Here is a 26635-nt window from a genome sequence, read left to right as displayed (position 1 = left end):
GTGTAAATTATATATACAGTCCATATAACAGTTATAAAATTACTTTATATTCATGGTTTATATAAAATAAGAAATATAAATATACTATATATATATACATATATCCATATATATATATATATATATATATCTATATAGTATATGTATAGTACAGTCGTTGAAATTTGTGGCTGGTATAATTGATTCTACATTCATTAGGGATTAGGAGTTCGACGTTTTGGGATTGAGGGTTCGAGTATTTTCGATTTGTAATAGATTCGAGGACGATTTTCGAGAGAACATATCGAGTGTGTATAGAACTGAATAAGCATATTATGGAAAAGCTAACTAAAATCTATAATTACTTTAAAATATTTGGGTGTTAAGTGTTAACCTCCTCCTCCTCCACTAAGGAGCAGCTCGGCGGCCATGTCCAGGCTCCAGTTGCTCTGCTGGAGCGCCTGTTCGCACTGCGGACGCCCGGCCAAACCGAGGCGAGTCAACTGATCGATTTTGTAGTGACGCATGGCGAGATTGGAATCACCGCTAGCCGCTCTCAATGCATTGAGGACATCCTGTTCGACAGCTGAGGCGCCTAGCTCCTGCATCAATTGCTTCAATTTTTCCTCCTCGCGGCCATAGTCCGAGGGAACCGGAGCATAAAGCTGATGGGCACCCTCCAGTTGTTGTTGCTGCTGTTGCCGCATTTTCTCCAAACGCCGTTGGATCTGCTGGGCCGATAACGGCGGCGGTGCCAACGGAGCAGGACGATGTGGCCTCAAATAATCATCGAAAGTGACCTCATCATAGTGGCCACTGGGCAATTGGTCGTAATAGGTGGATCCAGCTGTACTGGCCGCCACTGCATCATAGAGACTGGCCGATGAGGCATACTGGGTTGTATTATTGGTCTTGGGAGCCACTACACGATTCGATATGGCCACGAATGAGTGATGAGTCTCACCCATGACTTGTTGCTGCTGCTGCTGTTGATGATTTTGATAGATCTGCTCCTCCAGTAGCCTCTCTGTAGGCGGCTGGGAATAGTATTCGGATGTGGCGCTGCCGGTGCCGGTCGTGGAGGAGCCTGGAATTGCCGCCACTCTTTCATACCAAATTCGATTAACCACACTTTGAGTTGTTGAACTGCTGGCGGCCAGTTCGAGATTGTTTTGTTTGGGTGACACACCGCCACCTGGACTGGAGTGATTCGAGTTGGTATTCCCGTTTTTCAATGGTGTGAGATTCTGTTTGTAGACCAAATCCTTGTTATTCGCATAAACATGTGTGGAATTTCGCTGATAATCCTCTTGGGCCTTGCCACTATACATATCCTTCTCCAGCTCGGCTATAAACGATTTGTCCAGCACGACACCGCTCTCCGTGGCACTCGAGGAGACAGTGGAGATCTCGGACTCGGGTAAAATACGCTGTTGCTGCTCCTGACAGAGATTATTTAAATTCAACTGCATGGCAGCTGACTCTAAGGCGGGTATATTCTCCTTGTTGTTGCAATTGTTGGAATTGTTAATACCCGCTCCGATCACCGAGGAATCACAGCCACCGAAGAGACTCTTTCTTACCGTGGATGAACTGTTACTATAGATGCTAGCCGGCTCCAGAGGTTGACTTACATTCGTATATAAGGTTACAGCCGTCTCCAAATTGGTAGTGTCAAACGGATCCAACGGAATCGACTGCTGCTGCTGCAGCTGGGATTGAGACTGATAATGTTGCTGCTGCTGATGATGATTCTGGTCTCGCTTCTGGGCAAACTCCATGGTATTGGAGTAAGTGGGGGGCATTTGATAGGGTGGCGGTTGCAGTCGTCCAGGTGATGATGTCGTTGATGTCGGGTTCGTTGATGAATCGTGGAATTGAAACTGCGGTTGCTCATTGAAGTAAGTGGGCGAGGACGCCGCCGCTGTGAACGTGGGAACATCAATCGGTGCATCTAGTATACAAAACGAGCTATCCATTTGTAGGGAGGAACTGTCTCCCATTCCCACTCCTCCGCCTGCCGTCGGTCGCATCTCTGGCGAAATGTCTATGAGTATGCCCTCCTGCTGCTTTTGTGGGGGCGGAGGACGCTGGGGGCCCGCACCACTGGTCCTGTGCTTTACCGCATTGCGTCGCTGCAGACCGTTGGCAGCATTCTCGTTGACCAACTTGTTGTATGCAAACTGTTTGCTCGATGTGGACTTCCTTTCTTTAGCATGATTCTGATTCGGTGACGATCCGGTGGCCAACGAGGCAGTTCTTCGCTGGCGATCCTCTCCATTGATCAGACCACCGCCCCAACAGAAGCCAAACGGTGAACCAGAACTGTTGCTCGAAGTATTTCGCATGGCCACGTCTCCGCCAGCCAAATGGTTGTCTCCCCTTCTTCTCTGCTGGTGCTGTGCTTCCAGCAGAGTTTTCGGAAAGATGCCAATCTCAAAGGTACGCTGGTTTTGACCCTTGATAAGCTTCAGTTCGGGACGACCATCAATAATGGCTATTGTATCGCCGGATTCAATTTGCAGGCCCTTCGCGTCGTGATAGCTACGCGAGGCTTGCATTAATGGAGGCGACATGCTGGCCAGGTATTCCCTGAAAGAACAAATGAAGTTTAATAATAGTTTCTTAAAGATTAGTAGCAAGAGGGCTAACTCACTTGAGGGCGGCAAAAGTAGGTCGTTCCGCTGGGGTTTTGTCCCAACATTGCAACATCATGGCATAGACATCCGGTGGACAGGCATCCGGCTGATGTAAACGTTCCCCTTCGCGGTCGATTTTTCTTAGGATCTGTGAACCGTTTAAACCCACCCAGGGATCTTCACCAAAGCTAAACATCTCCCACAAGGTGACCCCAAACATCCAAGTGTCGGACGCATGCGAAAATTGTCGGAATCTTAAAGATTCGGGGGCACACCAGGGAAATGGAACTTTCTTGTGCTCGGACATGACATAGCAATCATCCTCCTGGGGAAGCGCACGCATTAGACCAAAATCCCCTATTTTAATCTTATTTCCTGAAGCCAGAAGGACATTCCGACAGGCGAGATCGCGGTGTAGGAAACGCTTCTGCTCGAGATAGGCCATTCCCGTCACTATTTGCACCGACCAGTTCCAAATGTGGGTCAAAGATGTATGCCGGCATTGTTTCCTTAGAGTATCCAGCAAGGAGCCATGCTCCGCCAGCTCCGTGATCATCATCATCGGCTGGGACAGCACCACACCATAAAGACGCACCAGATTAGAGTGATCCAGGGCATGCATGGCTTGGACCTCACGAAAAAAGTCATCGATAATGCCCGGCTGGGTAAGATTATCGGCCTTAAGCACCTTAATGGCCACAGGGATCACCTTGCCTGTGGGTGAGGCACTCCATTCACCACGCCGCACCACTCCGAACGATCCATCCCCCAGCTTCAGACCCATGGTAATGTCTTTCTCGTGTATGAGGCAGGTTAGCTGTGACCCTCCAGCACCCCCAGCGCCATCGCGATTGGAATTCTGCTGCTGCTGCTTCTTAGACGATGGCTGCTTGCCGCCACCGATTAGCTTGGAGAGGATATTTTTGCGCCATTGATGGGCTTTCTTTTTGCGCACTGCCTCCATAAGTCGACGTATGGCCGGTTTGCCCAGGCCACAGCGTTCCAGATCATCGGGTAGCACATAATCAAAATGTGGCAGTCGCGTCACTTGCAGATCATCACGTATCCTCTCGAGAAACTGCTCCAATTGCACCTCGCGCAGCAAATCCTCTAGCCAAGCGGTCTCATTGTGTATCCCATCTATACCAACTCCGATTCCAATGGTCGCTGCTGTCGACGCCATCATACTCATCTGCAAATCGGTTAGAGAGACCAAAGAGTTTGAAAGATTAACGAAAGAGTTTGAAAACTTTTGTAAAGATTTGGAAAGCCGAGATTTATTTATTGAATACATCATGAAAATTGAATAAAACACACGAAAAAACAAAAACAAATTAGTTGTCACTCTATTCTACTGTAAGGTGCATACAAAAATCGATTGACATTTATTACTCCACTTTAACATTATCTTTTTATAGCCTGGGGAAATACTCAGAAACCAGTTGTTGTACATTCGAAGATCTGATTTGAGATTTATGGATGGAGGGACGTGCAAACAGTTGACTTAACTTACACGCTCAGCCTACTAAGTGTGAGTTTTAAAGCGGAGTGCTCGGTTTACTCATCAAGTTAGGAGAAAACACATGCTTTCCCAGTTGAATCATCTGATTTAACCTAGTACATTCAATCCTAAACAGATCTTAGGAGACACCATACAAACAAATGATAATTGCCTTCCTGAATCCGTAATGCCTTAGATTCCGTAGAATTTCCTCTCTTAATGCCACTACCGATAAATCCATAATTCATGTTGCTCATTATATAGAACGTGGAAATCATCTTTCGATCGTTATAAACAAAAGTTTTTGCGCTCTAAATTAGTTTGTTATGGATAAATTTACTTCACACTCAAACTGCATGCTATTATGGGCCTCTGAAGGCCGAGGAGAAGAAGGAAAAGAAGGCGATGGTGGTTATCGCGCTCAGTCAATCAAAATGGAAAAACCGCATCGAACTTGAACTCGCTACAGGTAGTAACTAGCCAGCCGCCAATCCACTTGATGGCGATGAAGGTGGAAAGTGTTTTATGAAAACAAAAAAGGAAAAAAACAAAAGCTTTTATGGCCCCCCTCAACTAATTAAAATGGAAAACAGGTAAAATCCCCCATTGGTGGTTATGTTATACTTTTGGGCTCAGACGACTTTTCTATACTCTTACAATAAAATTCGTTAGGTTAATCTGAAAATCCGTTTTGATTTGCTTCATGTTTGTAGTGTATCTGTATTCGCTGTATCCTGCTTTATTATGTCAAATGCTTTAAAAGCAAATACCAAGTCCAAGAGAAGGGAAAGTAGCGGGGCGAAAATGTAACTATGTTGGGAGGGTAGATAGGGTAGGTCGTCACCGATATCGAGTTGTATCTGTGTTCACTTGCGGTTTCCAAGGAATGATTCTCTTCTCTCTCACACGTGCCTAAGTGGGAGTTTAGTATACGCACCGGATAGAAGTGGGATTACGGGAGGAGGGTGGCTTACGTTTCTTTTATATTTTTAGCGATTGAGTCAACTGATTAGTGTAAATGAAACAAATTCCGTTTAGTAGAGCGACACACACAATCTACACAATACACAGTTCAGGGTAATTATTCAGGCGGAAACTGCAGCGGGCAGCGGATGACAGACAACAACGCCCCGGTAAAAGAGCGAGAAAGACTCAGAGAGAAAGACAGAGAGGGGAAACACTGAAGAAGAGAGAGGGCGGTGGTATAAAGTCACAAATATTGCGAAAAAGTTTTCCAAGAAACATACATACATACATATATGAACATTTGTTTAGAAATCCCAACGAAGGGAATTGACGCGCCGTACTTTGCTCATCATAATGATGATAGGGATGAAGTAACTGGCATTATTGATGTTAAATATCGCCTGATATATGTACATATGTATGTACATTTAGTAGACATATGGATTACCTACATAGATAAAGTTACTTACCCAGAGAGCTTTGCTTTTAATTCACTGAACTTGATTGGATTACTTTTTTTGTTGTTTTTGATCTCTTCCTCTTTGTATTTGTATTTTTTTTTTTTATTGGAGGAACAGCTGCAGTTAAGAGAGAGAGTCTGAGAGGAAACTTCCTGTTCTTTAAACAGGTTGCCAAAACCAAAAGATGATTGAAACTCAATATAGTATATATTATATGCAGTCGCAGTGGCAAGGTGAAGGACGTCGACGTCAACGTCAACGTTGACTGCTGCTTGCCTGCTGTGTTGTTTCTTTTTTGTTTTATGTGTGTTTCTGCGCTGCTGCTGCTGCTTTGTTTACATATGCCAAATGAGCAGCTGCCTCATGATGATGATGATGCGCCATGGATATTTCAAATATGGCTGAGGCAACAACGGCAGAGAAAAAGAAAACACTAAAATTATAATATTAATTTAGTGGCCACACACAATGCTCCTCCTCCTGCTCCTCCTTGGCTTTCAACACACACAGACACACACTGAATTATATACAGTTTTTCCACTCAATTCACATACACATACATATATAATAAATACATATGTATATGCACCCGTTTGCTGCTGTCGTCACAGTTTTTTGCACAATTTTCTTCGTTTGTGTGAAAAATGTTAATGTAATGTAATGTGTGCAGGCAAAAAACAACAAAAAAAAAACTAATTTTTACTCTTGTTATTGCTGTTGTTGTTGTTATTAGGGGCGACTGCACGAAACAAAAGCGAAGTGTATATGCGTTGTTGTTACTTGAAATAGCCTTTTTGTTGTTTCTGCGGTTATTTGTGTTTGTTTTGTGACTCGTTTTCGGAAACTTGTTGTTGCCGCTACTGCTTGTTGCTGTTATTGTTGTTGTTTCTGTACGGTGCAATTTATTTATAATGTTTAAAACATGAAAAAAAATGCTTTAAATGCGCGACGTACGCGCCCGCACGCCCAGAAAACAAAAACAACACTAGAGATGGGATCCACAGCGATAGCATTTATTTTGGTTGTGACATTCTGGTCGATTACAACACTATCGATTATTTGTACATCGATAAACAAATTCTTGTTAACGATAGCCAATTGATATTCAAATTTTAAATTTTGCAACTTTGTTGCAAGCAATTAAGTCAAACTTTTAAGAAATAACAAATCATCTTTGGAGATTTCAAAATGTTTACGTTGAATTTAAAGTTTATAATCATTATAATAAACTTTATCATGAATTTAAGTGCAATTATTGCTATTGTTATTGCTATTGCAATAACTATTGCTAACTTCAGAAGAAAGAAATTTTGCTCAGGACTTGCTAAAGAATTGTGATCAGTTGGCGAACAAATGCAGCGGAAACATTTGTTATACCCCTTATTACGTTAAAATTTTTTTCATTGCTTTTATTTGGCGTCTCTCGTCTGCCGTTGCCTGGTAAACAGGATAAATAAATACATTAACCAACCTCAACATGAACTTAAAACAAGTTTCCTTAGCAACAACAACAACGTCAAATAAAACAAATAAAAAATAAATTGTCAATTATCTCAATTCTAAGCAACTTACTACAAGAAACGTCACAGGTTCTCCTCACTTAAAGTACACGGAGCAACCGCTAACTCGGATCACCGATGCCATCATGTATTCCCGCAAGCTCGAGCGTATGCATCGGCCACCATCGGATATCACAAAATATGACAATGAGCCGTATATGAAGAATCCATTGCTTAAATTCCACATATCGGAAGTGCATGAGCGGCGTCATTTTCAATTTCTCAAACAGAAAGCGGCCGATGTGAAGGTGAGAATAGCTCGTAAGCATTGGGCGGCCGATCCGGATATACGACCCCTGCCCCAATCCCACTATGTGGATAATTTGCGTCGAGAGGTGCGCAAAATTGTCGTACCGCGAATGCTACGGAAAACAGAGGCAAAAATCCTCAGTTTCGCCTCAGAGCGTCTGAAGACTAAGTATCCGGAATTGGTGGAAGAGTATATGAAAGATGTGCACGATGAATACGATCGTCTGATGAAAATCTATAGTATGAAGAATATTCTACGGCATCCGGAATTCTCCAATGAAGATGGCGCACAATTCGAGCTGCCCCGCACAGATTTCGATTTCAAGCGGCCCGGCAAAACGGCCAACTACAAGTCGTATGTGGAGAATCGTCGGAAGATTGCCAAGAAGTTGTTAATTTTACAGCAACCCATGAGAATCGTTCTAAGCATATCAGTGACAGAGTTACCCGAATTGGCGTGCATTTTCCACTATGTCAGCATCATGAGTAGTCAGCAAACCCAGATGGGTTTGGGTGGTCGTGAAGTTCTTTCGTATAAATTCTATCGCAAGTACATACAGAATCAGCTGGACAAGGTGAACACTTATCTGAGATGGACGTGGTATACCAAGTTGGTGCTGGTGTTGCGCAAATTATTGCGAAAGCGAGTGATGCCCATGGGTCTGTGGAAACGTGCTTGGGGCGCTCTTGAGGGTCTAATGAATCGCGAGCTGAATAACATGAAATTGCGCACGTTTAAGGAAATGTTTCGGATTTGCTCCAATCCACGACTAATGCCCGTCTTTAGGATCTCCCTGGAGTGGGTAGATCTGGCTGGGGACTTGGATACCAAACCCAATGTGTATAACATAATGCGAACTTTTGCTGAGATAGCAACGGAAATCTCAATGGTCGGCTATCGCATGGAATCGCTGCAGCCGCAGGTGGATAATCTTACCACATTGGCCATGTATTCCCAGACCAATGATTATCTGAAGATTGAAATGAATGATAATACCCTGAGGGATGTGGTCAATGAGGTGCAGGATACAATTGCTCGCTCCTATACGGAAGTAATTGATTATATTCAATCGTATCGAAATAAGTACTATGCCCTCTACTCATGGGAAGAACGAGATGAGTTGACCAAATTTTTGGCTGAACCTCATAAATTCGAAGAATATTTTGCCCGCATCGATGTATATTATGAATTTATCAATAAGTTGCGTAGTGAACCGGAAACGGAATTCTTCATAATGGCTGTCATTCATAACGAACCGGCCATTACAGCTCTGCGAACTCTGGCCGAGAATTTAATAGCCGAGATCACATCGATTATCATACAGGAGCACATCAAGGCCGAGGAGGAGATTTGTGCCGAGTTTGAGAAGATTAAATATAATGCCCTCGAGATACCAAAGTCCACAGAAGAGTTGCTGGAAAGCGCCGATTACATGATCTATGTGAAGAAGGAGAAGCTGGCGGAGCTTACAGATCGCATACAATATTGCCTTCAAGTGGGCACGAATATTGTTGAGTTGACTGAAATGTCAAAATATCACTTTGATCTTACCATACGAACGATTAACTGGATCAAGGATATTAACGAGATATGCGATTACAATGCCTCACAGCAGGAGCAATATAAATTTCTCTTCGAAGAGCATCTGCAGGAGGTGGTCAAAAAGCTCAATATGGACATTGAGGAACTGCTACCCAAGCTGGCTGTAATTGATGATATGAGCAGGCCGGAAAAGTTTCGTGATTCGTATATAATACTACAGAATTTCATTGATCAATTGAAGACTTTCGATGACTATGTGGCCTGGATAAACAAGGAGGAGAAGTTGTTTAAAATCGCTCAAACCGAATATCCCACATTGGAGGTAATCAAGAGTTTTGTTTATCCCTTCGCTGAGCTAATGAAGTGAGTTTACAGTAAGGACTTTCTTTTCAATCTGGAAAGTAATTGTATATTGTTTTTTTTTTCCTCTTTGATAGATGCTGCATAGATTGGCAGCGCTATTTGAATGTCTGGCAGGATGGACCCTTTGAGTATTTGGAGCCTAAATTTGTAGAAACCACAACGGATAATTATCTCAAGGAGTTTCAGAAGAATCAAAAATATTATCGCGTTAAAATCAAACAGGATCTTATTGAGAATCCTGTATGCAAATTTAAGGTAAGACTTTATCGTTTACGCGTTTTTGCAATTGAAGATTTACAGTCTGTTCTGCTCCTCTTTCTCTTTAGGGACAAACAGAAGATCCCGATCCGGAAAAACATCCAGTGCCACTGCGCCTTTGCTCCTCGATGATTCAATCGATTAAGGACTTCACCACTGGCGTCTTCATTGTTAATACCATGTGTAATCCAGCGCTACGTAAACGTCATTGGAAGGAAATGTCGGATATAGCTGGATTCGATATAACCCCAGATGCCGGAACTACACTGCGCAAAATTCTCAATGCTGGACTCGATGATATACTGGATCAGTTTGAGATAATCAGTATTAGTGCCAATAAGGAATTGCAATTGTGGAACAATCTACAGGCCATGATCAAGGAATGGGAGAATAAGATCTTTCCCACAGGTCCATACAAGGAGACAGGAGTGACAATACTGTCCAGTTTGGACGACATACAGGCCCTTCTCGATGATCATATACTGAAGACATTGGCCATGCGCGGATCGGCTTTTATGAAGCCCTGCGAGGAGGAGGTTCGGGCCTGGTATGAAAAGATAATGCGTGTGAATGAAACCCTAGATCAGTGGGGTAAAGTGCAAGCGAATTTCCTTTATTTGCTGCCCATTTTCTCATCCAAGGATATTGTGGCCCAGATGCCAGAGGAGGGGCGTTTGTTTACCATTGTCGAGCAGACTTATACACGGAACATGGGCCTAGTTTTGAGGCAACCCCTTGTAATGGAAACTGCTCCTGCTGTTGGTCTCCTCGAGTCATTGCAAAAGGCAAATGAGCTGCTGGAGGATATATCAACGGGTGTCAGTAACTATTTGGAGAAGAAACGTTTGTTCTTTCCGCGTTTCTTTTTTCTGGCTAATGACGAGATGCTCGAGATTCTATCGGAGACGAAAGACCCGTTGCGTGTCCTTCCACATTTGGGCAAATGTTTCGAAGGTATCAATAGTCTCGACTTCGATGAGGGCAAAAATGTGCTGGCCATGATAAGCAGCGATAAGGAACGTATTGAGTTCATTGAACAAGTGTCGACAGCGGCAGCTGGAGGCAGTGTAGAGAAATGGTTGATTGGAGTCGAGGATGAGATGCTGAAGGCAGTGCGAAATCAAAATGAACTCTCCTTCAATCACTATCCGACGGTGAAGCGACACGAATGGGTTCTGGAGTGGCCGCAAATGGTAGTGCTTGCCATTTCGCAGGTCTTCTGGGCATCCCGAGTGCACACCTGTTTGCGTCGCTCAGTTGGCGGCAATCAGACAATTATGATGAATTTCTTTCAGGAATTGGCCAAGGAACTAAATGATATTGTCACGCTGGTGCGTTCCCCACGCATAAGTAATCTCAATCGCATTACCATCAAGTCATTGATTGTGATAGATGTCCATGCCAAAGATGTAACCGAAGAATTGATACGGATGAAGATCAACAGTGAATACGACTTCCAATGGTTGGCCCAGATGCGCTACTATTGGGAAGAGGATAAGACTTTGGTTAGGATTATCAATGCCACTGTTCCATTTGCCAATGAGTATTTAGGTAATTCGGATAGATTGGTCATCACGCCGCTTACAGATCGTTGCTATCGCACTTTGGTGGGAGCCTATCAATTGCATTTGAATGGAGCTCCCGAGGGTCCGGCTGGAACTGGTAAGACGGAGACCACTAAGGATCTGGCAAAGGCATTGGCTGTCCAATGCAAAGTGTTCAATTGCTCAGATGGCCTTGACTACAAGGCCATGGGTAAATTCTTCAAGGGACTTGCCTCGTGCGGTGCTTGGGCCTGTTTCGATGAGTTTAATCGCATTGAATTGGAAGTACTTTCGGTGGTTGCTCAACAGATTTTGCTCATCATTCAAGCGGTGCGAGCGAATGTGTCCAAGTTTATGTTCGAGGGAACCGAATTGCTATTGAATCCCGCCTGCTATGTCTGCATCACCATGAATCCCGGCTATGCGGGTCGTTCGGAATTGCCAGATAATCTGAAGGTGTTGTTCCGTTCGGTGGCCATGATGGTGCCAGATTATGCCATGATTGGCGAAATCTCTCTCTATTCCTATGGTTTTGTCGATGCCCGCAAATTGGCAGTGAAGATAGTAACTACCTATAGGCTCTGTTCCGAGCAGCTATCCAGCCAGAACCACTACGATTATGGCATGCGTGCGGTGAAGACTGTTCTGTCTGCCTGTGGCAATATTAAGAAGCAGTATCCAGATGAACTGGAGGATATTCTACTCCTGCGAAGTTTAATTGATGTTAATCTACCAAAATTTCTATCGTTCGATGTGCCCCTCTTTGAGGGCATTATCTCGGATATATTCCCAGGCATTCAATTACCCCATATTGATTACAGTCTTATTGAAACGGAATTCAATCGCGTCTGCGAGGAGGAGGTACTGGAACCAGCTCCATCATTTCTCACCAAAGTCATTCAGACCTACGAGATGATCATTGTGAGGCATGGCTTTATGCTGGTAGGCGAACCACTGGCTGGCAAATCGAAGACTCTGCAGGTTTTGGCCAAGGTTTTATCGGCTCTCAAGATCAAAGAGCCGAGCAAGAGTAACTATTTCCAGCACGTTTTGATGGGCATCATGAATCCCAAATCTATTACCATGAATCAATTATATGGCTCTTTTGATCCCATATCATACGAATGGACAGATGGTCTGGTGGCCAAGATATTTCGTGATTTTGCCATGACACCGACTCCAGATAGAAAATGGGTTAGTTCCTCCCTCTCTCCCTCTCTCTTTCTTTGATATATCAGTTCACTCTTTAGGTAATCTTTGATGGTCCCGTTGATGCAGTTTGGATTGAGAACATGAACACTGTGCTAGATGATAATAAGAAACTGTGTCTAACCAGTGGCGAAGTCATAACCATGACCAACGAAATGTCTATGGTGTTTGAGGTAATGGATTTGGCTCAAGCTTCCCCTGCCACTGTCTCACGATGTGGCATGATCTACATGGAGCCGTCTACATTGGGTTGGCATTCTTTTGCCAATACTTGGTTAAAGCAAGCCGATCCCCGTTGGGCCGATGAGGAGAACATTGAGTATGTGATGTCTTTATTCAAATGGCTCTTAGTTCCGGTTAGTTTGAAATGGGATCTGTCTGTTATCTGCCTCTATTATGTTCTTCCTTTATTTATTTAGTGTCAGACATTTGTTCGACGCCACTGCAGCCAGTTTATAAAACCGGGGGAATTCAATTGCCTGAGGACTACATTTGATCTTTTCGACATGTTGATGGATGAAGCAATCGAGGAGAATCCCGAGGACTACCAAAAATATTTGACGTTCTATTTTCAGGCAGCAATACTTTTCGCCTTGGTTTGGGGAGTTGGCGGTGTCCTGGATACCCTTTCTCGGGAAAAGTTTGATGTTTTTCTAAGAAAGGTAAGTCGAAGCTGGAAGAAAATTAAATCTTGTGCATGCCATTATCTCTCTATATATACCTTTGCAGATATATGATAGTGACGAATCGAGTCCACCGGCCGCGTTGGGTAAAATGGAAGTGACACCACCAGCTGAGGGTCTTATTGTTGATTATGTCTACGTATTTAAGCAACGTGGCACTTGGCGCTACTGGCCGGAACTGGCAAAACGCATGGATGTCGAGGAGACAAAGACTGGAGTGATTGTACCCACTGTGGATACCGCACGATATGTGCATCTTCTAAAGATGCATGTGGAGCACAAGAAACGCATGCTTCTTGTGGGACCAACGGGTACAGGGAAAAGTGTTTATATACAAAACTATTTGATGAACAAACTGGATGTAGAAGCATATGAATCGGGATTCATAACGTTTACCGTAATGATAACGGCCAATCAGACACAGGACTTGCTCATATCGAAACTTCAGAAATGGAAACGTGGCATCTATGGCCCACCTAAGGGTATGCAGAGTGTCCTGTTTGTCGACGATATGAATATGCCGGTGAAGGAGGTCTATGGCGCTCAGCCTCCGTTGGAGCTGTTGCGTCAGTATTTCGATTACGGTCATGTCTACGATCTAAGGGATAGTTCCAAAATTTGGATTAACGATGTACTGATAATAACTGCCTGCGGTCTACCCGGCGGCAGTCGACAGGATGTGTATGCCCGGTTCCTCAACCATTTCAATGTCTTTTCGATTAACACCTTCAGTGACGACACTATGTTTCGCATTTTCCTTAATGTGGCACTCAATGGCTTTCGACGTGCTGGCCATGCACAGGATGTGTTTCTGGTAACGAATCAGATAGTGAGTGCCACACAGAGCATCTACAAGAGTGTCCAATCGGAGGTGCGAGCAACACCGGCAAAGTCGCATTACATTTTCAATTTGCGTGACATTTCCCGCGTCGTAACCGGCTGTACCTTGGTACGCAAAGAGTCCGTCAATGATAAGAAGATGCTGGTGCGTGTCTGGTATCACGAGGCAATGCGAGTTTTCTACGATCGCCTTGTCGATGACATCGATCGCAAGTGGATGTTCGACAAGTTAAATGAATGCCTCAAGGCGAACTTCAAGGACAAGGTGGAGAACATCTTTGACAAGTACTGCAGTCAGGTGCAGGGCGAAGAGCAGGTCTTCACCATTGAGGCCGCCAATAGTATCTTCTTTGGGGTCTATTTCGATGAGGATAGTGTGCCGGATGAACGACGTTATGAGGAAGTGCCCAGTATGGAGATTTTCTATAAGCTAGCGACGACTAGTCTAGAAGATTACAATTCGACCCGTCGCTCCAAAATGGACATCACCCTGTTCACATTCGCCCTGCAGCATTTGAATCGGATTTGTCGCATTATCTCAATTCAGGGAGCCAGTGCTTTGCTCATTGGTTTGGGCGGTTCAGGACGTCAGTCGCTGACAAAGTTGGCCACCAATATGGTGCAGACTTCGTTCTTCCAGCCGGAGATAACGAAAAACTATGGAGCCAATGACTGGCATGAGGATATCAAGGCCATTCTCAAAGAAGCCGGTGGCATGAATAAGCATACGACATTCCTGATAACAGAGAATCAAATTAAAATGGAACTCTTTCTCCAGGACATTGATTGCCTGTTGAATCAGGGCGAAGTGCCGAACATCTTTCCCATCGATGAGAAACAGGAAGTCTTGGAAATGGTCCGTCTAGCTGCCCAGGGTGGAAATCGTAATATCGATGTCTCGCCGCTGCAGGTCTTCTCGTTCTTTGTGAATCGTTGCAAACAGAAGCTTCATGTGGTTCTGAGTTTCTCGCCCATTGGTGATGCTTTGCGGACGCGCGTCCGTCTCTATCCCTCGCTGGTAAATTGCTGCACCATCGATTGGTATGACAGTTGGCCCGAGGAGGCCCTGCAAATGATTGCCAAGATGTCGCTGGTGGATGTGAATGTCCCGTCGGAGGATATCAAAATGGCAATTGTGGATACTTGTCAGTATTTCCATACGACAGCTGCTCGTGTCACTCGCTCCTTCTGCCAGATGTCCAGCCGTCACATCTATCAGACTAATGCATCTTTCATTGAGCTAATCCGTTCCTTTCAAACACTCATTGCTCGCAAGCAGACTGAGACTATGTTCGCCAAAATGCGTTATATAGGTGGTCTGGACACATTGGCCAATGCAGCTGCTGCCATTTCCATTATGCAAAAGGATCTAAATGCCCTGCAACCGAAACTGGTTGCCCTAGCAGAAGCATCACGCAAAATGATGCTGGAGATCAATACGGAAACCCTGGCTGCCAGTGCCGCTGCCGAACAGGTCAAACGTGACGAGGAAGTGGCCTCAGTGCAAGCAGAAGCTGCCCAAGTTCTGAAAAACGAATGCGAAAAGGATCTGGCCAAGGCCATACCCGTGCTGGAAGACGCCCTGGCTGCTCTGAATACCCTCAAACCGGCTGATATTACACTTGTGAAGTCAATGAAAAATCCTCCGCCGGTGATTAAACTCGTCATGGCCGCTGTTTGTGTTATTAAAGGAATACCACCGGAGCGAATACCGGATCCTTCCACGGGTAAAATGGTTCAGGACTATTGGGGTCCGAGCAAGCGACTCTTGGGCGAAATGAATTTTCTGCCAGCTCTCAAGGAGTTCGACAAGGATAACATTCCAGCAGAAATTATGAAGCGCATACGCAAAGAGTTTATACCCAACAAGGATTTCGATCCCAAGGTTGTGGCCAAAGCTTCTAGTGCCGCCAAGGGTCTCTGTCAATGGATCATTGCCATGGACATGTACGATGAGGTGGCCAAGGTGGTGGCACCCAAAAAAGCCAAATTGGCGGCTGCCGAGAAAGAGTACTCCGACACAATGAGTTTCCTTGCCGAGAAGCGAGCCCTGGCTGCTGCTCTGGAAGAGAAGGTGGCTCTTCTCAACATCGAATTGGATAAGGCGAATGCCGAAATGCGAAAGACCGAGGAGCATGCGGAAAATTGCCGCAATAAACTGTTACGGGCGGAAGCTCTCATTGGTGGTCTCGGAGGTGAGAAGTCACGTTGGAATAAAGCGGCCGAAGATCTTCAGGATCTCTATGATCATTTGCCTGGCGATGTGCTCATCTCGTGCGGTATTATAGCCTATCTATCTGCAGTCAATCTACAATATCGAGCTGAATGCGTTCATGATTGGTTCAACAAGGTCACTGCTCTTGCCATACCGTGCTCAAAAACCTACTCAATAACAGCGGTCCTTGGCCAGGATGTGACCATACAGAATTGGCAATTAGACGGACTACCCAACGATGAGTTCTCAAGCGAGAATGCCATCATTTCAGCCAATTCTAGTCGCTACAGTTTGTTCATCGATCCCCAAGGACAGGCGAATAATTGGCTTAAGAATATGGAACGAAAAAATCGCTTACAATGTGTGAAATTCAGTCAGGGCAATTATATGAAAGTCATTGCCGAGGCCATGGAATACGGCACTCCGGTTATTATTGAGAATGTTCAGGAAGAGCTTGAAGTTCCACTGGATCCCATCCTAATGCATCAGACCTTCATTCAGGGCGGCGTAAAGCATATAAGTCTTGGAGAAGCCGTTGTTCCCGTTTCGCCCAGTTTTCGCCTCTATATGACCTGCAATTTGCGTAATCCGCACTTTCTGCCCGAGACCTTCAACAAGGTGACTGTCATTAATTTCGCTCTAACCCAAACGGCTCTCATGGATCAATTGCTGAGCATTGTTGTGGCTAAGGAACGACCCGATCTACAGGAATTACGCATTACCCTAACCACAGAGGCAGCAGCCAATAAGGGAGCTCTGCTCGATGCCGAAAACATGATTCTCAAGACCCTAACCTCCAGTGAGGGTGACATTCTCGAGAATGAAGCTGCCATTCAGATTCTAGCCGAATCGAAAACTCTGTCCAAGGATATATTGGAGAAGCAGGAAGCTGCCAAAGATACTTCGGCCAAAATAGATGCTTTCCGTTTGAACTATAAGCCAGTGGCCGTGCACTCGTCCATATTATATTATTCGATTACCGATCTACCCAATATAGATCCCATGTATCAGTTCTCTCTGAATTGGTATATTAATCTATATATGTATTCCATTGAGACGGCCAACAAATCAAAAGATTTACCCAGACGCATTAAATTTCTGGTGGATGGTTTCACTAAAAATCTATATAATAATGTCTGCCGATCGATATTCGAAAAGGATAAATTGCTTTTCTCCTTCATACTAACGGCACGCATTCTCCTGGGCACTGGCCAAGTGCAAATGCGTCATTTGGCCCATTTGGTGACTAATGCGAAAGAGTCAACCAAAATACCCTCGAATCCCGATCCCAGTTGGATCACAGAGACCGTTTGGTTAAATATATTGCGTCTGGAAGAGCTCAAAGAGCTGATCGGCATTGTGGATTCGTTCCGTAAGAACTTAAGCGCATGGCAAGCAATCTACGATCACGCCTCTCCCGAATTGCAACCACTGCCGGCGCCCTGGCAGGATAAAACGACGGCATTCGAAAAGATCATTGTACTGAAAGCTCTAAGACCCGATTCTGTATTCCTGGGCGTACGGAATTTCATTGCGAAAACCATTGGAGATGCCTATGTCTCACCGCCAGAGTTTGATATTTCGAAATCTTATGCTGATTCCACGGCTCTAACACCATTGGTCTTTATCCTGTCGCCGGGTGCCGATCCCTTGGGCTCTCTACTAGCATTTGCCGAAAAAATGGGTCAGGAGGAGACATTCCAAAGCATATCATTGGGTCAGGGACAGGGTCCAATTGCCACGGCACTCATCAAGAATGCCCAAGAAATGGGTTATTGGGTTTGTTTACAAAATTGCCATTTGGCTGCATCATGGATGCCAACATTGGAGTATCTCTGGGAGAATATGGACACATTCAATACGACACGTAAGCGCTAGGCAGAGCTGTATCTTGTTGGATTAACTTTTACCTTGTTTTTCCCACAGCCAATTTCCGCATTTGGTTGACAGCATATCCAACGCCACAGTTTCCAGTGACCATTCTTCAGAATAGTGTAAAAATGACCAATGAACCACCCACTGGACTTAAAGAGAATCTAATGCGTTCCTACAACTCGGAACCGATTAATGAATACGAGTTTTATGCCGGTTGTCCCAAACAGGATCGTGCCTTTACTCGTCTCCTCTATGGCATTTGTTTCTTCCATGCAGTTGTTCAGGAGCGACGCAAATACGGACCACTGGGTTGGAATATTGCCTACGGGTTCAATGAGTCGGATTTGCAGATTTCTGTGCTGCAATTGAGTGTGAGTGAAAGTCGGATTTCGTTTGAACCCTTATCCGTTAACACATTATCTCATTTTCCAGATGCTACTCAATCAATACGATCATGTGCCCTATGATGCCATCTCCTATCTAACGAGTGAGTGTAACTATGGTGGTCGTGTGACAGACAATTGGGATCGTCGTGCCATTGTTACAATATTGGCCGACTTTTGCAATCCCCAGGTGGTGGCCGATAATCGGTATCGCTTTGCCACCGACGACCGTTATATACTGCCACGCAAGACAGAGCATCGTGAGATTCTGCGGTATTTGGAGGAGCATATACCCTCACTAGCACCGCCTGAAGTGTATGGATTGCATGCGAATTCTGGAATTACCCGAGATCTCCAGACGACCAAAACTCTGCTGGACTCTATGATCCTACTGCTGGGCACCGAGGCGGCTGGCACTGCTGGGGCTGGTGTAAGCGCCGAACAGATTATACTGGATACAATTAAACAGATTGAGAAGGATATGCCACCAGATATGGATATTGAGGGGGCGGCAGAGAAATATCCCGTGGATTATAATGAATCTATGAACACTGTGGTTGTCCAGGAAATGGAACGTTTCCTTAAACTTCAAAAGGAAATACGTGGCTCTTGCCGAGATCTGGCGATGGGCATTAAGGGCATCATTGTTATGACACCTGATCTGGAGAATGTGATGACGGCCATGAAATTTAATCGTATACCCAGCAAATGGATGTCAAAATCATATCCCTGCCTCAAGCCGTTGGGTTCCTATGTCCAGGATCTGTACAAACGACTTAATTGGCTACATCAGTGGCATCGTCAAGGCAAACCGCCGACTTTCTGGCTATCCGGTTTCTTTTTCACGCAAGCCTTCCTCACGGGTGCCATGCAGAACTATGCCCGCAAATATAAGATACCGATCGACACGTTAACCTTTGATTATGATGTCCTCAATGTGGATACCAAACCTTTGCCCCCAGAAGATGGTGTCTATTGCAATGGTTTATACCTGGAGGGTGCACGATGGGATTGGAAGGCAGGTCTGCTTGTTGAGCAGCTACCCAAGATACTTATCTATGCAATGCCCGTTATCTATTTTCGTCCGGTGCTAATAATGGAGCTGACTGAAGGATCGCGCTATCGTTGTCCCCTTTACAAGACAGGCGAACGCAAGGGTACTCTGTCCACGACAGGACATTCAACAAATTATGTGGTGCCGCTGCTGCTCAACACACATGCGAAGGCCTCACACTGGGTGAAACGCAGCGTCGCCCTAATTTGCCAGACCAATGACTGATAAATTCTTTTTTTTTTTTACCTATACCGAATAAATAAACGTGATCCCGAATTGTAAATAGCTATCCAATCCAAATAATTTCAAATTGCCGCCTATCGATTGTATTACCGATATCTCGATTACATGGCTATCGAAACCTCCGGCAGCACTGACGGCAGCTGTCTGTTGACGTTTCGGGGCGATTGTCTAAAATTGTTGCCTACACGTGCAGTTTGAATTTTTGGTTTTCGTTTTTATTTTGTATGCTAGAAAATCACATCTATTAATCTATTGGAATCATGCCGGCTGCAGTGGCTCAAGGCATACAAATAAATGGCGGCTTAAAGAATAAGAAAATCGTCTTTGATGATGAAGGGGAAGCAGTGGCCAAACCTCAACACAAATCTAAAGAGCACAACAAACCACAGAATGTGAAAAATCAAAAGAAACAACCATACCAACAAAATGGGTAAATTTCTAAATAAGATCGAAATACTGTTATTTATATATGCGAACTGAAAAATTCGTGATTTCAGCCACTCCAAACCATCAAAATCCAACCATGGGAAAGGACAGCGGCAGGGTCAGGAACAGGTGAAGCGGCCGCAGAAGATTAAATTTGGTGATGATGGCGATTCCATTGTAGAAGAGAAGGAGCAACAGCAGCCACTCAAGAATGTGAAAAATCAAAAGAAACCATACCAACAAAATGGGTAAATTTCTAAATAAGATCGAAATACTGTTATTTATATATGCGAACTGAAAAATTCGTGATTTCAGCCACTCCAAACCATCAAAATCCAACCATGAGAAAGGACAGCGGCAGGGTCAGGAACAGGTGAAGCGGCCGCAGAAGATTAAATTTGGTGATGATGGCGATTCCATTGTAGAAGAGAAGGAGCAACAGCAGCCACTGAAGAAGGAGAAACCACTGGAGGCAAAGAAATCGCAACGCATCAAATTCGATGATGATGGCGAGGAGCAAAAAGTGGACTCTGCCGATTCAGATACCGATTCCGAGACGGAAGGGCAACAGTCTTCGTTTAAGAAGCACAGTAAATACCAAGCTAAGGCACAGGAAGATGAAGATTCCCAGAAAAAGTGGTATCATGTGGTAAGTTGATACAACTTTGAGTTAACAAAAGTTAGAGGTTTCTTCGTTTCCAGCATCCCGACTATCCTTCGACTGATGAATTTCTAGATATGAAGGAACCCGAGCAATTGGAACTATTTAATCTCTGCAAGAGTTCTTTTGAAGCAGAAAAATCGATCTACAGCAAACGTAATCCGACGGATGCTCGTTGGCTGCAAACCGCCTTGCACAAGGGTACAGCCAAGGATCGTGCCAATGCTGGAGCCCTGCTGGTCACCAGCAATCCCTTGGGTAATCTGGAGGCCCTCTCCACTCTAATTGGCTTCTGCAAGATCTCCAATAAGGCCAGCAATGAAGTCATTGCTGTGCTCACGGATCTGTGGCAAGAGGTTCTGCTGCCGCCGCAACGGAAACTTCTATCGATTCATACGCGAGGAGCGGACTGGAAAAAACTGAAGAAGGACACAACGCTAAGCAAGGAGAAGCAACGTCGCCTCTACTCCTATTGGTATTTTGAGAACGAGCTGAAGGATCAGTATCATGAGTTCCTGAAGAATCTAATGCAAGGACTCCAAACTGGTCAGGATCACAATAAGAATTCATCCATAGTGGCTGGAGCCAAACTCTTGTCATATGCCCCTGAGAAGGAGCAAATGCTCTTAACCATGTTAATCAATAAACTAGGTGATCCCACGGCCAAAATAGCCTCCAAGGCATTGCATCATCTCAGCGAGGTGGCCCACAGGCATCCCAATATGTGTGGCGTCATTGTTGCTGAGGCGGAAAAGCTACTCTTCCGTAATAACATCTCGGAAAGGGCTCAACACTTTGCCCTGTGCTTCCTGGCCAGCATAGCGCCATCGGGTAAATCGGATGTATGCACCAAATTGGTAAATATATGCTTTGCCCTCTTCAAGGTTCTTGTGCAAAAAGGAGCTGTGAATAATCGCACCATGCAGGCCATTCTAAGATGCCTCCAAAAGGCCATAGTGGAGGCTCAGCCCGCTAAGGATGGGGGCGGTGAGCTGCTCAATAAGGAGATGCAGGATACTGTCTATCGTCTGGTTCACTTGGCAGACATTCGCGTCTCTGTCCAAACACTGGGTCTGCTCCTCCAACTAATCACCGTGAAAACTGAGAAATCGGATCGTTTCTATAATGCTCTGTATGTGAAATTGTTGGATTTGAATCTAATCAATGTGGGTGGCAAGACAGCTGCCCAACTCCTGCACATAGTTCATCGAGCCATACACATTGATAACCATGTGGCCAGGGCACAGGCCTTTGTAAAACGTCTGCTCCAATTGTCATTGTATGCTCCTCCTCACATAGCTGCCGGTTGTCTCATAGTTCTTCACAAATTGTTACGCATGCGTCGCGAACTTGTCCCTGGTAGTGGACTAAAGGAGGAGGAGGGACATAAACAGCATGCCAAGTTTATTCCTCTCGATTTGGATAAGTTTGGCAACGATGATGAGGACGAAACCTATAAGGATGTGGAAGACAAAGAGGTTGAGGAAAAGGTAGAAGAGGAGGAGAATCCGGCCATCAAAACGGAAACGGGCTCATCTTGGCATCATGCTAGTGTGGCCACCGCCACCGCCGCCACAAGCGAGTCCAAAGTGAAAAATATTGACTCGTGCAAATATGATCCGTATCACCGTGTGCCAGCCTTTGCCGGAGCTGGCTACGCCCTTCGCAATGAGCTGTTGCTCTTGCGTCAACATTATCATCCCACTGTCCAGGTCTTTGCCGAACAGATTCTGCAGCGTAAGTCAGACTTAATTGAATTATTAGACCAACTTACTGAAATTTGCTTGCCTTTTAGAGAAACGCATCGATTACTATGGTGATCCTCTCCGGGATTTCGGTCTACCACATTTTCTGGAACGTTTCGCCTTTAAAAATCCCAAGAAACTGGACCAGCAACCAGCTGCCGAGGCGACTGCTATTGCCCACAAACGTTATACGGCATTCGGTTCCCGTGGCAAATCAGTGAGATCCTTGACCAAGACTAATTGCACGGAAGATGAGATGTTTATTTTCAATTTCCTTGAACACAAACGTAAGCAAGCCGATTTGGTGGCCCAGGCCAAGAAACAAAAGCAACCAGATCAGTTGGATAAGGACGAAGCGGATGAAAATGGTGAAGAGGGGGCTGGCGAAGTCCTTCAAGAAGGCGAAGTGGATGATGATGAGTTTGAGGCATATCTGGATGGATACTTTGGCAAAAAATTCAAGGATGGTGGTGACGCTGAAGAGGAGGAAGATGAGCTTAATTTCCTTCAAGAACTCGGCGGTGAAATGGAAGCAGACAAATCCAAAAAGAAAGATAAGAAAACTAAAAAGCAAGCTGCCGACAAGGCAGAGGACGATATGGACGACATCGATGATGATTGGGGTGATGATGCCATACCGGATGAGGACGACGAAGATGATGAAATTGCAGCAGATGGAGAGGATCAATCTGATGATGAGACGGGATCTATTGATTTGGAACCCCTTGACGAAGATGATGACGACGATGATAATGATGATGATGATGGCTCCATTTCAGATGGCGACTCCAGTGAGGCACCTGAGAGTCCCGACGACGAGGACGATGATGATGATGCTCAACCCAAGTCGAAAAAATCACGCAAAGATTCAGCCAACATGTTGAATGAGCGTGGTTTTGCCCAGAAACTGAAGCATAGCAATGGTAAGTTATCTCACAACTAAATATTTGATATCCCTTCTCGTCTAAACTTGTTGCTGTCACTCCACACAGATATGTCATCATTGTTTGCCGCTGCCGATGACTTTTCCGCTCTCCTTGAGGAAACGGGCAAGGTAAAGGGTCAGGGCACCAGCAATGCTGTCTTCAACAAGGACAAATCATCCGACAAACAAATGAAATGGGAAGAGAAACGACGCTCGAATAGCAAAAACTACACAAGCAAAAGGTTCTCTAGCAAAAAAGGTGACTCCAAATCGAAACCCAAATTGGGCAAAAAGAGGAAACATTAGCTAAGGCAACAAATGCAATGTTAAGTTAACTCTTTGTGTTAATAAAATGAATTATAATAATTTTACTTCTTGTATTGTTTGATTTACTGGACATAACTGGAATAAAAAGAAAAACAATCTCCATTATATTCTAAATCAAAAGCAGCTAACTTGCTCATGCGATAAAAAAGCAATCTAACATACATACATACATATATGTAGGAAGTGGAAAATTGGATTAAACGAATACTTTTGTGAGTTTTCGTTTTCTCTTAATATATATGTATGTGTACGCATAACATTATTTCAGCCAAGTGAAAGTATACATACATTCATTATACAAATTAATCAAGAAGTACATTTTGTTTTGTAACTTCTTAAGAGTATAAAAAATGTACAATATTTTTATAACTTTTACCTATGAGATGATCGACTAAAATAAAAGTAGTTTCATCGCTCAAAATTCTGTCAAAAATTGGTAGAAAACAAACCTGTAACTTGTATGTCGAAATACTTTATTTTAATTGTATTAATCAATTTGTTTTTTTTTTTGCTTTATAATTTTATGTACAAACTTTGGTGACTTAATGGCTAGTAAATCAATTGTTTGTTTATCTTTCTATGCTCGATATACTTTATATGCGATTGATCAGATTAGATCAATCAGTTTCTCATCTCCTATCCAAGCGTTACATATGCACACACACTTTTAAGTATTATCTAATGTACCCTGTACTATAGAGTCGGTATATAGAAATAGATTTTGATACATATACATACATATGTAGGTACATACATATGTATATAAAACTTTGCTCAAGCTTCTTGCCATTTGATTGATATTGACTTCTTACAATTTAAAACTAATTTGTTGTCGTTCCGTTTTTCATAATGTTTCGGTTTAAGTTAATGATTATAATATTTTTGTAATATTTGTGTTAACTTAAACTAAGACGAATTGCTTTTGTTGTTTATTAATAAAAACTCATGCATTTTCTACAGTTTTCTTTTCCTTTTGGTAACCTTTTTCTGCTGTTGCTTTTTGTTTAAAAAAATACGTTTTTTGTTTATGTATATAACTTTTACAATATATTATTATTGTATTTAAAATTTTTTGTTCTTGTTGTGAAGTTTTTGGTTTTCTTTTGTTTTATTATTTGTCTAAGGCAACTTGTTAAAAGGCAACTTTAATATATAAATCTTTTATTTGTTTTTTTTCTGGTTGTTGTTGTTCATCTTACTGAAAGAAAAAATGTATAACATGAGTTTTTATTTAATTAAAACAAAAATAAATCCAACAAAGATGCGGATATGTCGTTTTTTTTTTTGTTTTCTTATTTTGTCTTAAGAACTTCAGGTGGGCAGGGGCAAGGGTAAGGTTCAAAAACAAGTTGCAAAACCAATTTAGGAATAAATTGTTTTTAATTTTTTTCTTGTACATTTATTTCATCAATTTCCATACACTTACATCTCATACTCAATTTGAACATACAAGGTTCAAAATGCAAAAAAAAAAAAAAATGTATAATAATAAAAATTTGTTAAAATTAAAACAAGTTTTAAATTACTTAACAAAACAAATAAAAAAAAATGTTTGTTTGTATGTATTTGTATTTATGATTATAATCATAATAATAATAGACCTGATTAATTAACAAACAAAATTTTCCCGTCTTTATTTGAGGGGAATATGATATAAATCTTGTGATCTCGCAGTTACTCCGACTACGGATCTTTTGTTGGATATATTCCGTGTAGAATTGCAAATATATTTATGCTTAAGCTAAGTGTAAATGAAAAGGTATTAAATGACTAAAAAAAAAGTAATTGATTGAATCTCCCAAAATGTATGTTGGAGATTTTCACCGTTTCAGCCAAGTTAAGGGAAGGAGAGTCAAGCCAAGTCTGTCTCTCGTCCTCAGTCTTTCAAATTGCACATGTTCAGAGAAAAGGTCTTATTTAGTTTAACTAACATTTATCTACTGTTCTCAGAGATTTACAAACTAAACAGATATGACTGTTGCGTTTGATTTTTTGTTTTGAAAATTGTCAAAGAAATTGTTGCAAAAAGCTTAGCATACAACAATATAGTTTATAATATATTACCCCCCCTTTGGCCCCCACTCGTCTTCATGTGAAGTCTTAGTAATTAAGGTTTAGTTGCATTCACAACGGACTTAGAAATGAACAGGTAGAAATGTTTTAGTTCAACATGATGCATGTGAATTTGAAAGAGAGAGAGAGTGAGAGACAGAGAAAGCAAATTTGAGCTCGGCTTTTTGTTTTGTTTTTTCTTTTTTGAGTGTGAGTGTTGGAGCAGTGAAGGATTTCTGTTTTTTTTTTTCTTTCTTTTTTGTTTTTTGTTTAATAGAATGCTGTCTTCGGTAGATCCTAGACCTTAAACATATATTTTATGGAGCACAACTTAAAGCATATTCAACACGCACACACATACAAGTTGTATGAGTTAATAATATGATTCATTTGTCTCTCACAAATTATACACTTCATTTGAAATTTTGGATTCAATGTATTATGTCTACTAATATCGTTATATGTATATATATATATATATATATATATATACACGTGTAAGTATTTACTTACACGTGTAAAAATTCACAATCTATATAAAAAAAATAAAAAATTTGAGTTAACAATTCGTCTCTCTTGGCCTTTTTATCATCATCATTCATTTAATTAAGCAAAAGCTGCGTGTAGTATTTAAAAACTACTGAGATCGGACTAGAAGATTAGCTTTGTTACAGTTGTTTCTTTGTTTTTAGAGAAACATCAGATATGTACTGTGTGTCAAAACAATTTAACAAAAGTTCAGACCACCAAGAAAAACAAAGATGGTTGAAGAGAATCACAAAAAGACAATTGTGAAGTGTATAGGAAATTTCGATCAATCCGAATTTAGCCTTGGCCCTTATTATACGTGAAGTATAATATATATATGTATTAATAACTTAATGTCTAACTTTGCTTTAAACTAATTGCAAAAATGTTTCAATAATAATTATGAT

At 42.9% G+C, this 26635-nt stretch overlaps 3 protein-coding genes across 3 annotated transcripts; 2 read left to right on the top strand and 1 right to left on the bottom strand.

Annotated features, from left to right (window-relative positions):
- Positions 1–25: 25 nt before the first annotated feature.
- Positions 26–6001, bottom strand: LOC6645363 (activated Cdc42 kinase Ack). The gene is made up of 3 exons (XM_002068280.4): positions 5556–6001; positions 2636–3810; positions 26–2571 (listed from the first exon to the last, which is right to left on the bottom strand). The coding sequence occupies exons 2-3, from the start codon at positions 3808–3810 to the stop codon at positions 369–371; spliced, it is 3378 nt and encodes a 1125-aa protein (XP_002068316.2). The 5' UTR covers positions 5556–6001; the 3' UTR covers positions 26–368.
- Positions 6002–7117: 1116 nt separating this feature from the next.
- Positions 7118–19604, top strand: LOC6645362 (dynein axonemal heavy chain 12). Its single transcript, XM_002068279.4, has 8 exons — positions 7118–9260; positions 9335–9515; positions 9587–12256; positions 12313–12627; positions 12691–12933; positions 13001–17876; positions 17936–18255; positions 18317–19604. The coding sequence occupies exons 1-8, from the start codon at positions 7192–7194 to the stop codon at positions 19544–19546; spliced, it is 11904 nt and encodes a 3967-aa protein (XP_002068315.2). The 5' UTR covers positions 7118–7191; the 3' UTR covers positions 19547–19604.
- Positions 19605–19721: 117 nt separating this feature from the next.
- LOC6645361 (uncharacterized protein F23B12.7) lies at positions 19722–23692 on the top strand. Its single transcript, XM_002068278.4, has 6 exons — positions 19722–19994; positions 20062–20238; positions 20306–20639; positions 20693–22388; positions 22447–23319; positions 23389–23692. Exons 1-6 carry the CDS (start codon positions 19825–19827, stop codon positions 23625–23627), a joined length of 3489 nt encoding a protein of 1162 aa, XP_002068314.1. The 5' UTR covers positions 19722–19824; the 3' UTR covers positions 23628–23692.
- The last annotated feature ends 2943 nt before the right edge of the window (positions 23693–26635 follow it).

Source organism: Drosophila willistoni (assembly GCF_018902025.1).
Source record: "Drosophila willistoni isolate 14030-0811.24 chromosome XR unlocalized genomic scaffold, UCI_dwil_1.1 Seg143, whole genome shotgun sequence".
Lineage (NCBI taxonomy): Eukaryota > Metazoa > Arthropoda > Insecta > Diptera > Drosophilidae > Drosophila > Drosophila willistoni.
Note: the sequence above shows the minus strand (reverse complement) of the source record. Positions and strands in the feature narration are given on the sequence as shown.

Bases quoted from the DNA above. Each gene is read 5' to 3' on its own strand.
- LOC6645363 (XM_002068280.4), bottom strand. From the start codon at position 3,810: ATGAGTATGATGGCGTCGACAGCAGCGACCATTGGAATCGGAGTTGGT. The intron at 2,572-2,635 runs GTGAGTTAGCCC...TTGTTCTTTCAG, and splicing joins CCTACTTTTGCCGCCCTCAA to GGAATACCTGGCCAGCATGT.
- LOC6645362 (XM_002068279.4), top strand. From the start codon at position 7,192: ATGTATTCCCGCAAGCTCGAGCGTATGCATCGGCCACCATCGGATATC. The intron at 12,934-13,000 runs GTAAGTCGAAGC...ATACCTTTGCAG, and splicing joins TTGATGTTTTTCTAAGAAAG to ATATATGATAGTGACGAATC. The intron at 18,256-18,316 runs GTGAGTGAAAGT...CTCATTTTCCAG, and splicing joins TTTCTGTGCTGCAATTGAGT to ATGCTACTCAATCAATACGA.
- LOC6645361 (XM_002068278.4), top strand. From the start codon at position 19,825: ATGCCGGCTGCAGTGGCTCAAGGCATACAAATAAATGGCGGCTTAAAG. The intron at 20,239-20,305 runs GTAAATTTCTAA...TCGTGATTTCAG, and splicing joins AAACCATACCAACAAAATGG to CCACTCCAAACCATCAAAAT. The intron at 20,640-20,692 runs GTAAGTTGATAC...CTTCGTTTCCAG, and splicing joins AGAAAAAGTGGTATCATGTG to CATCCCGACTATCCTTCGAC.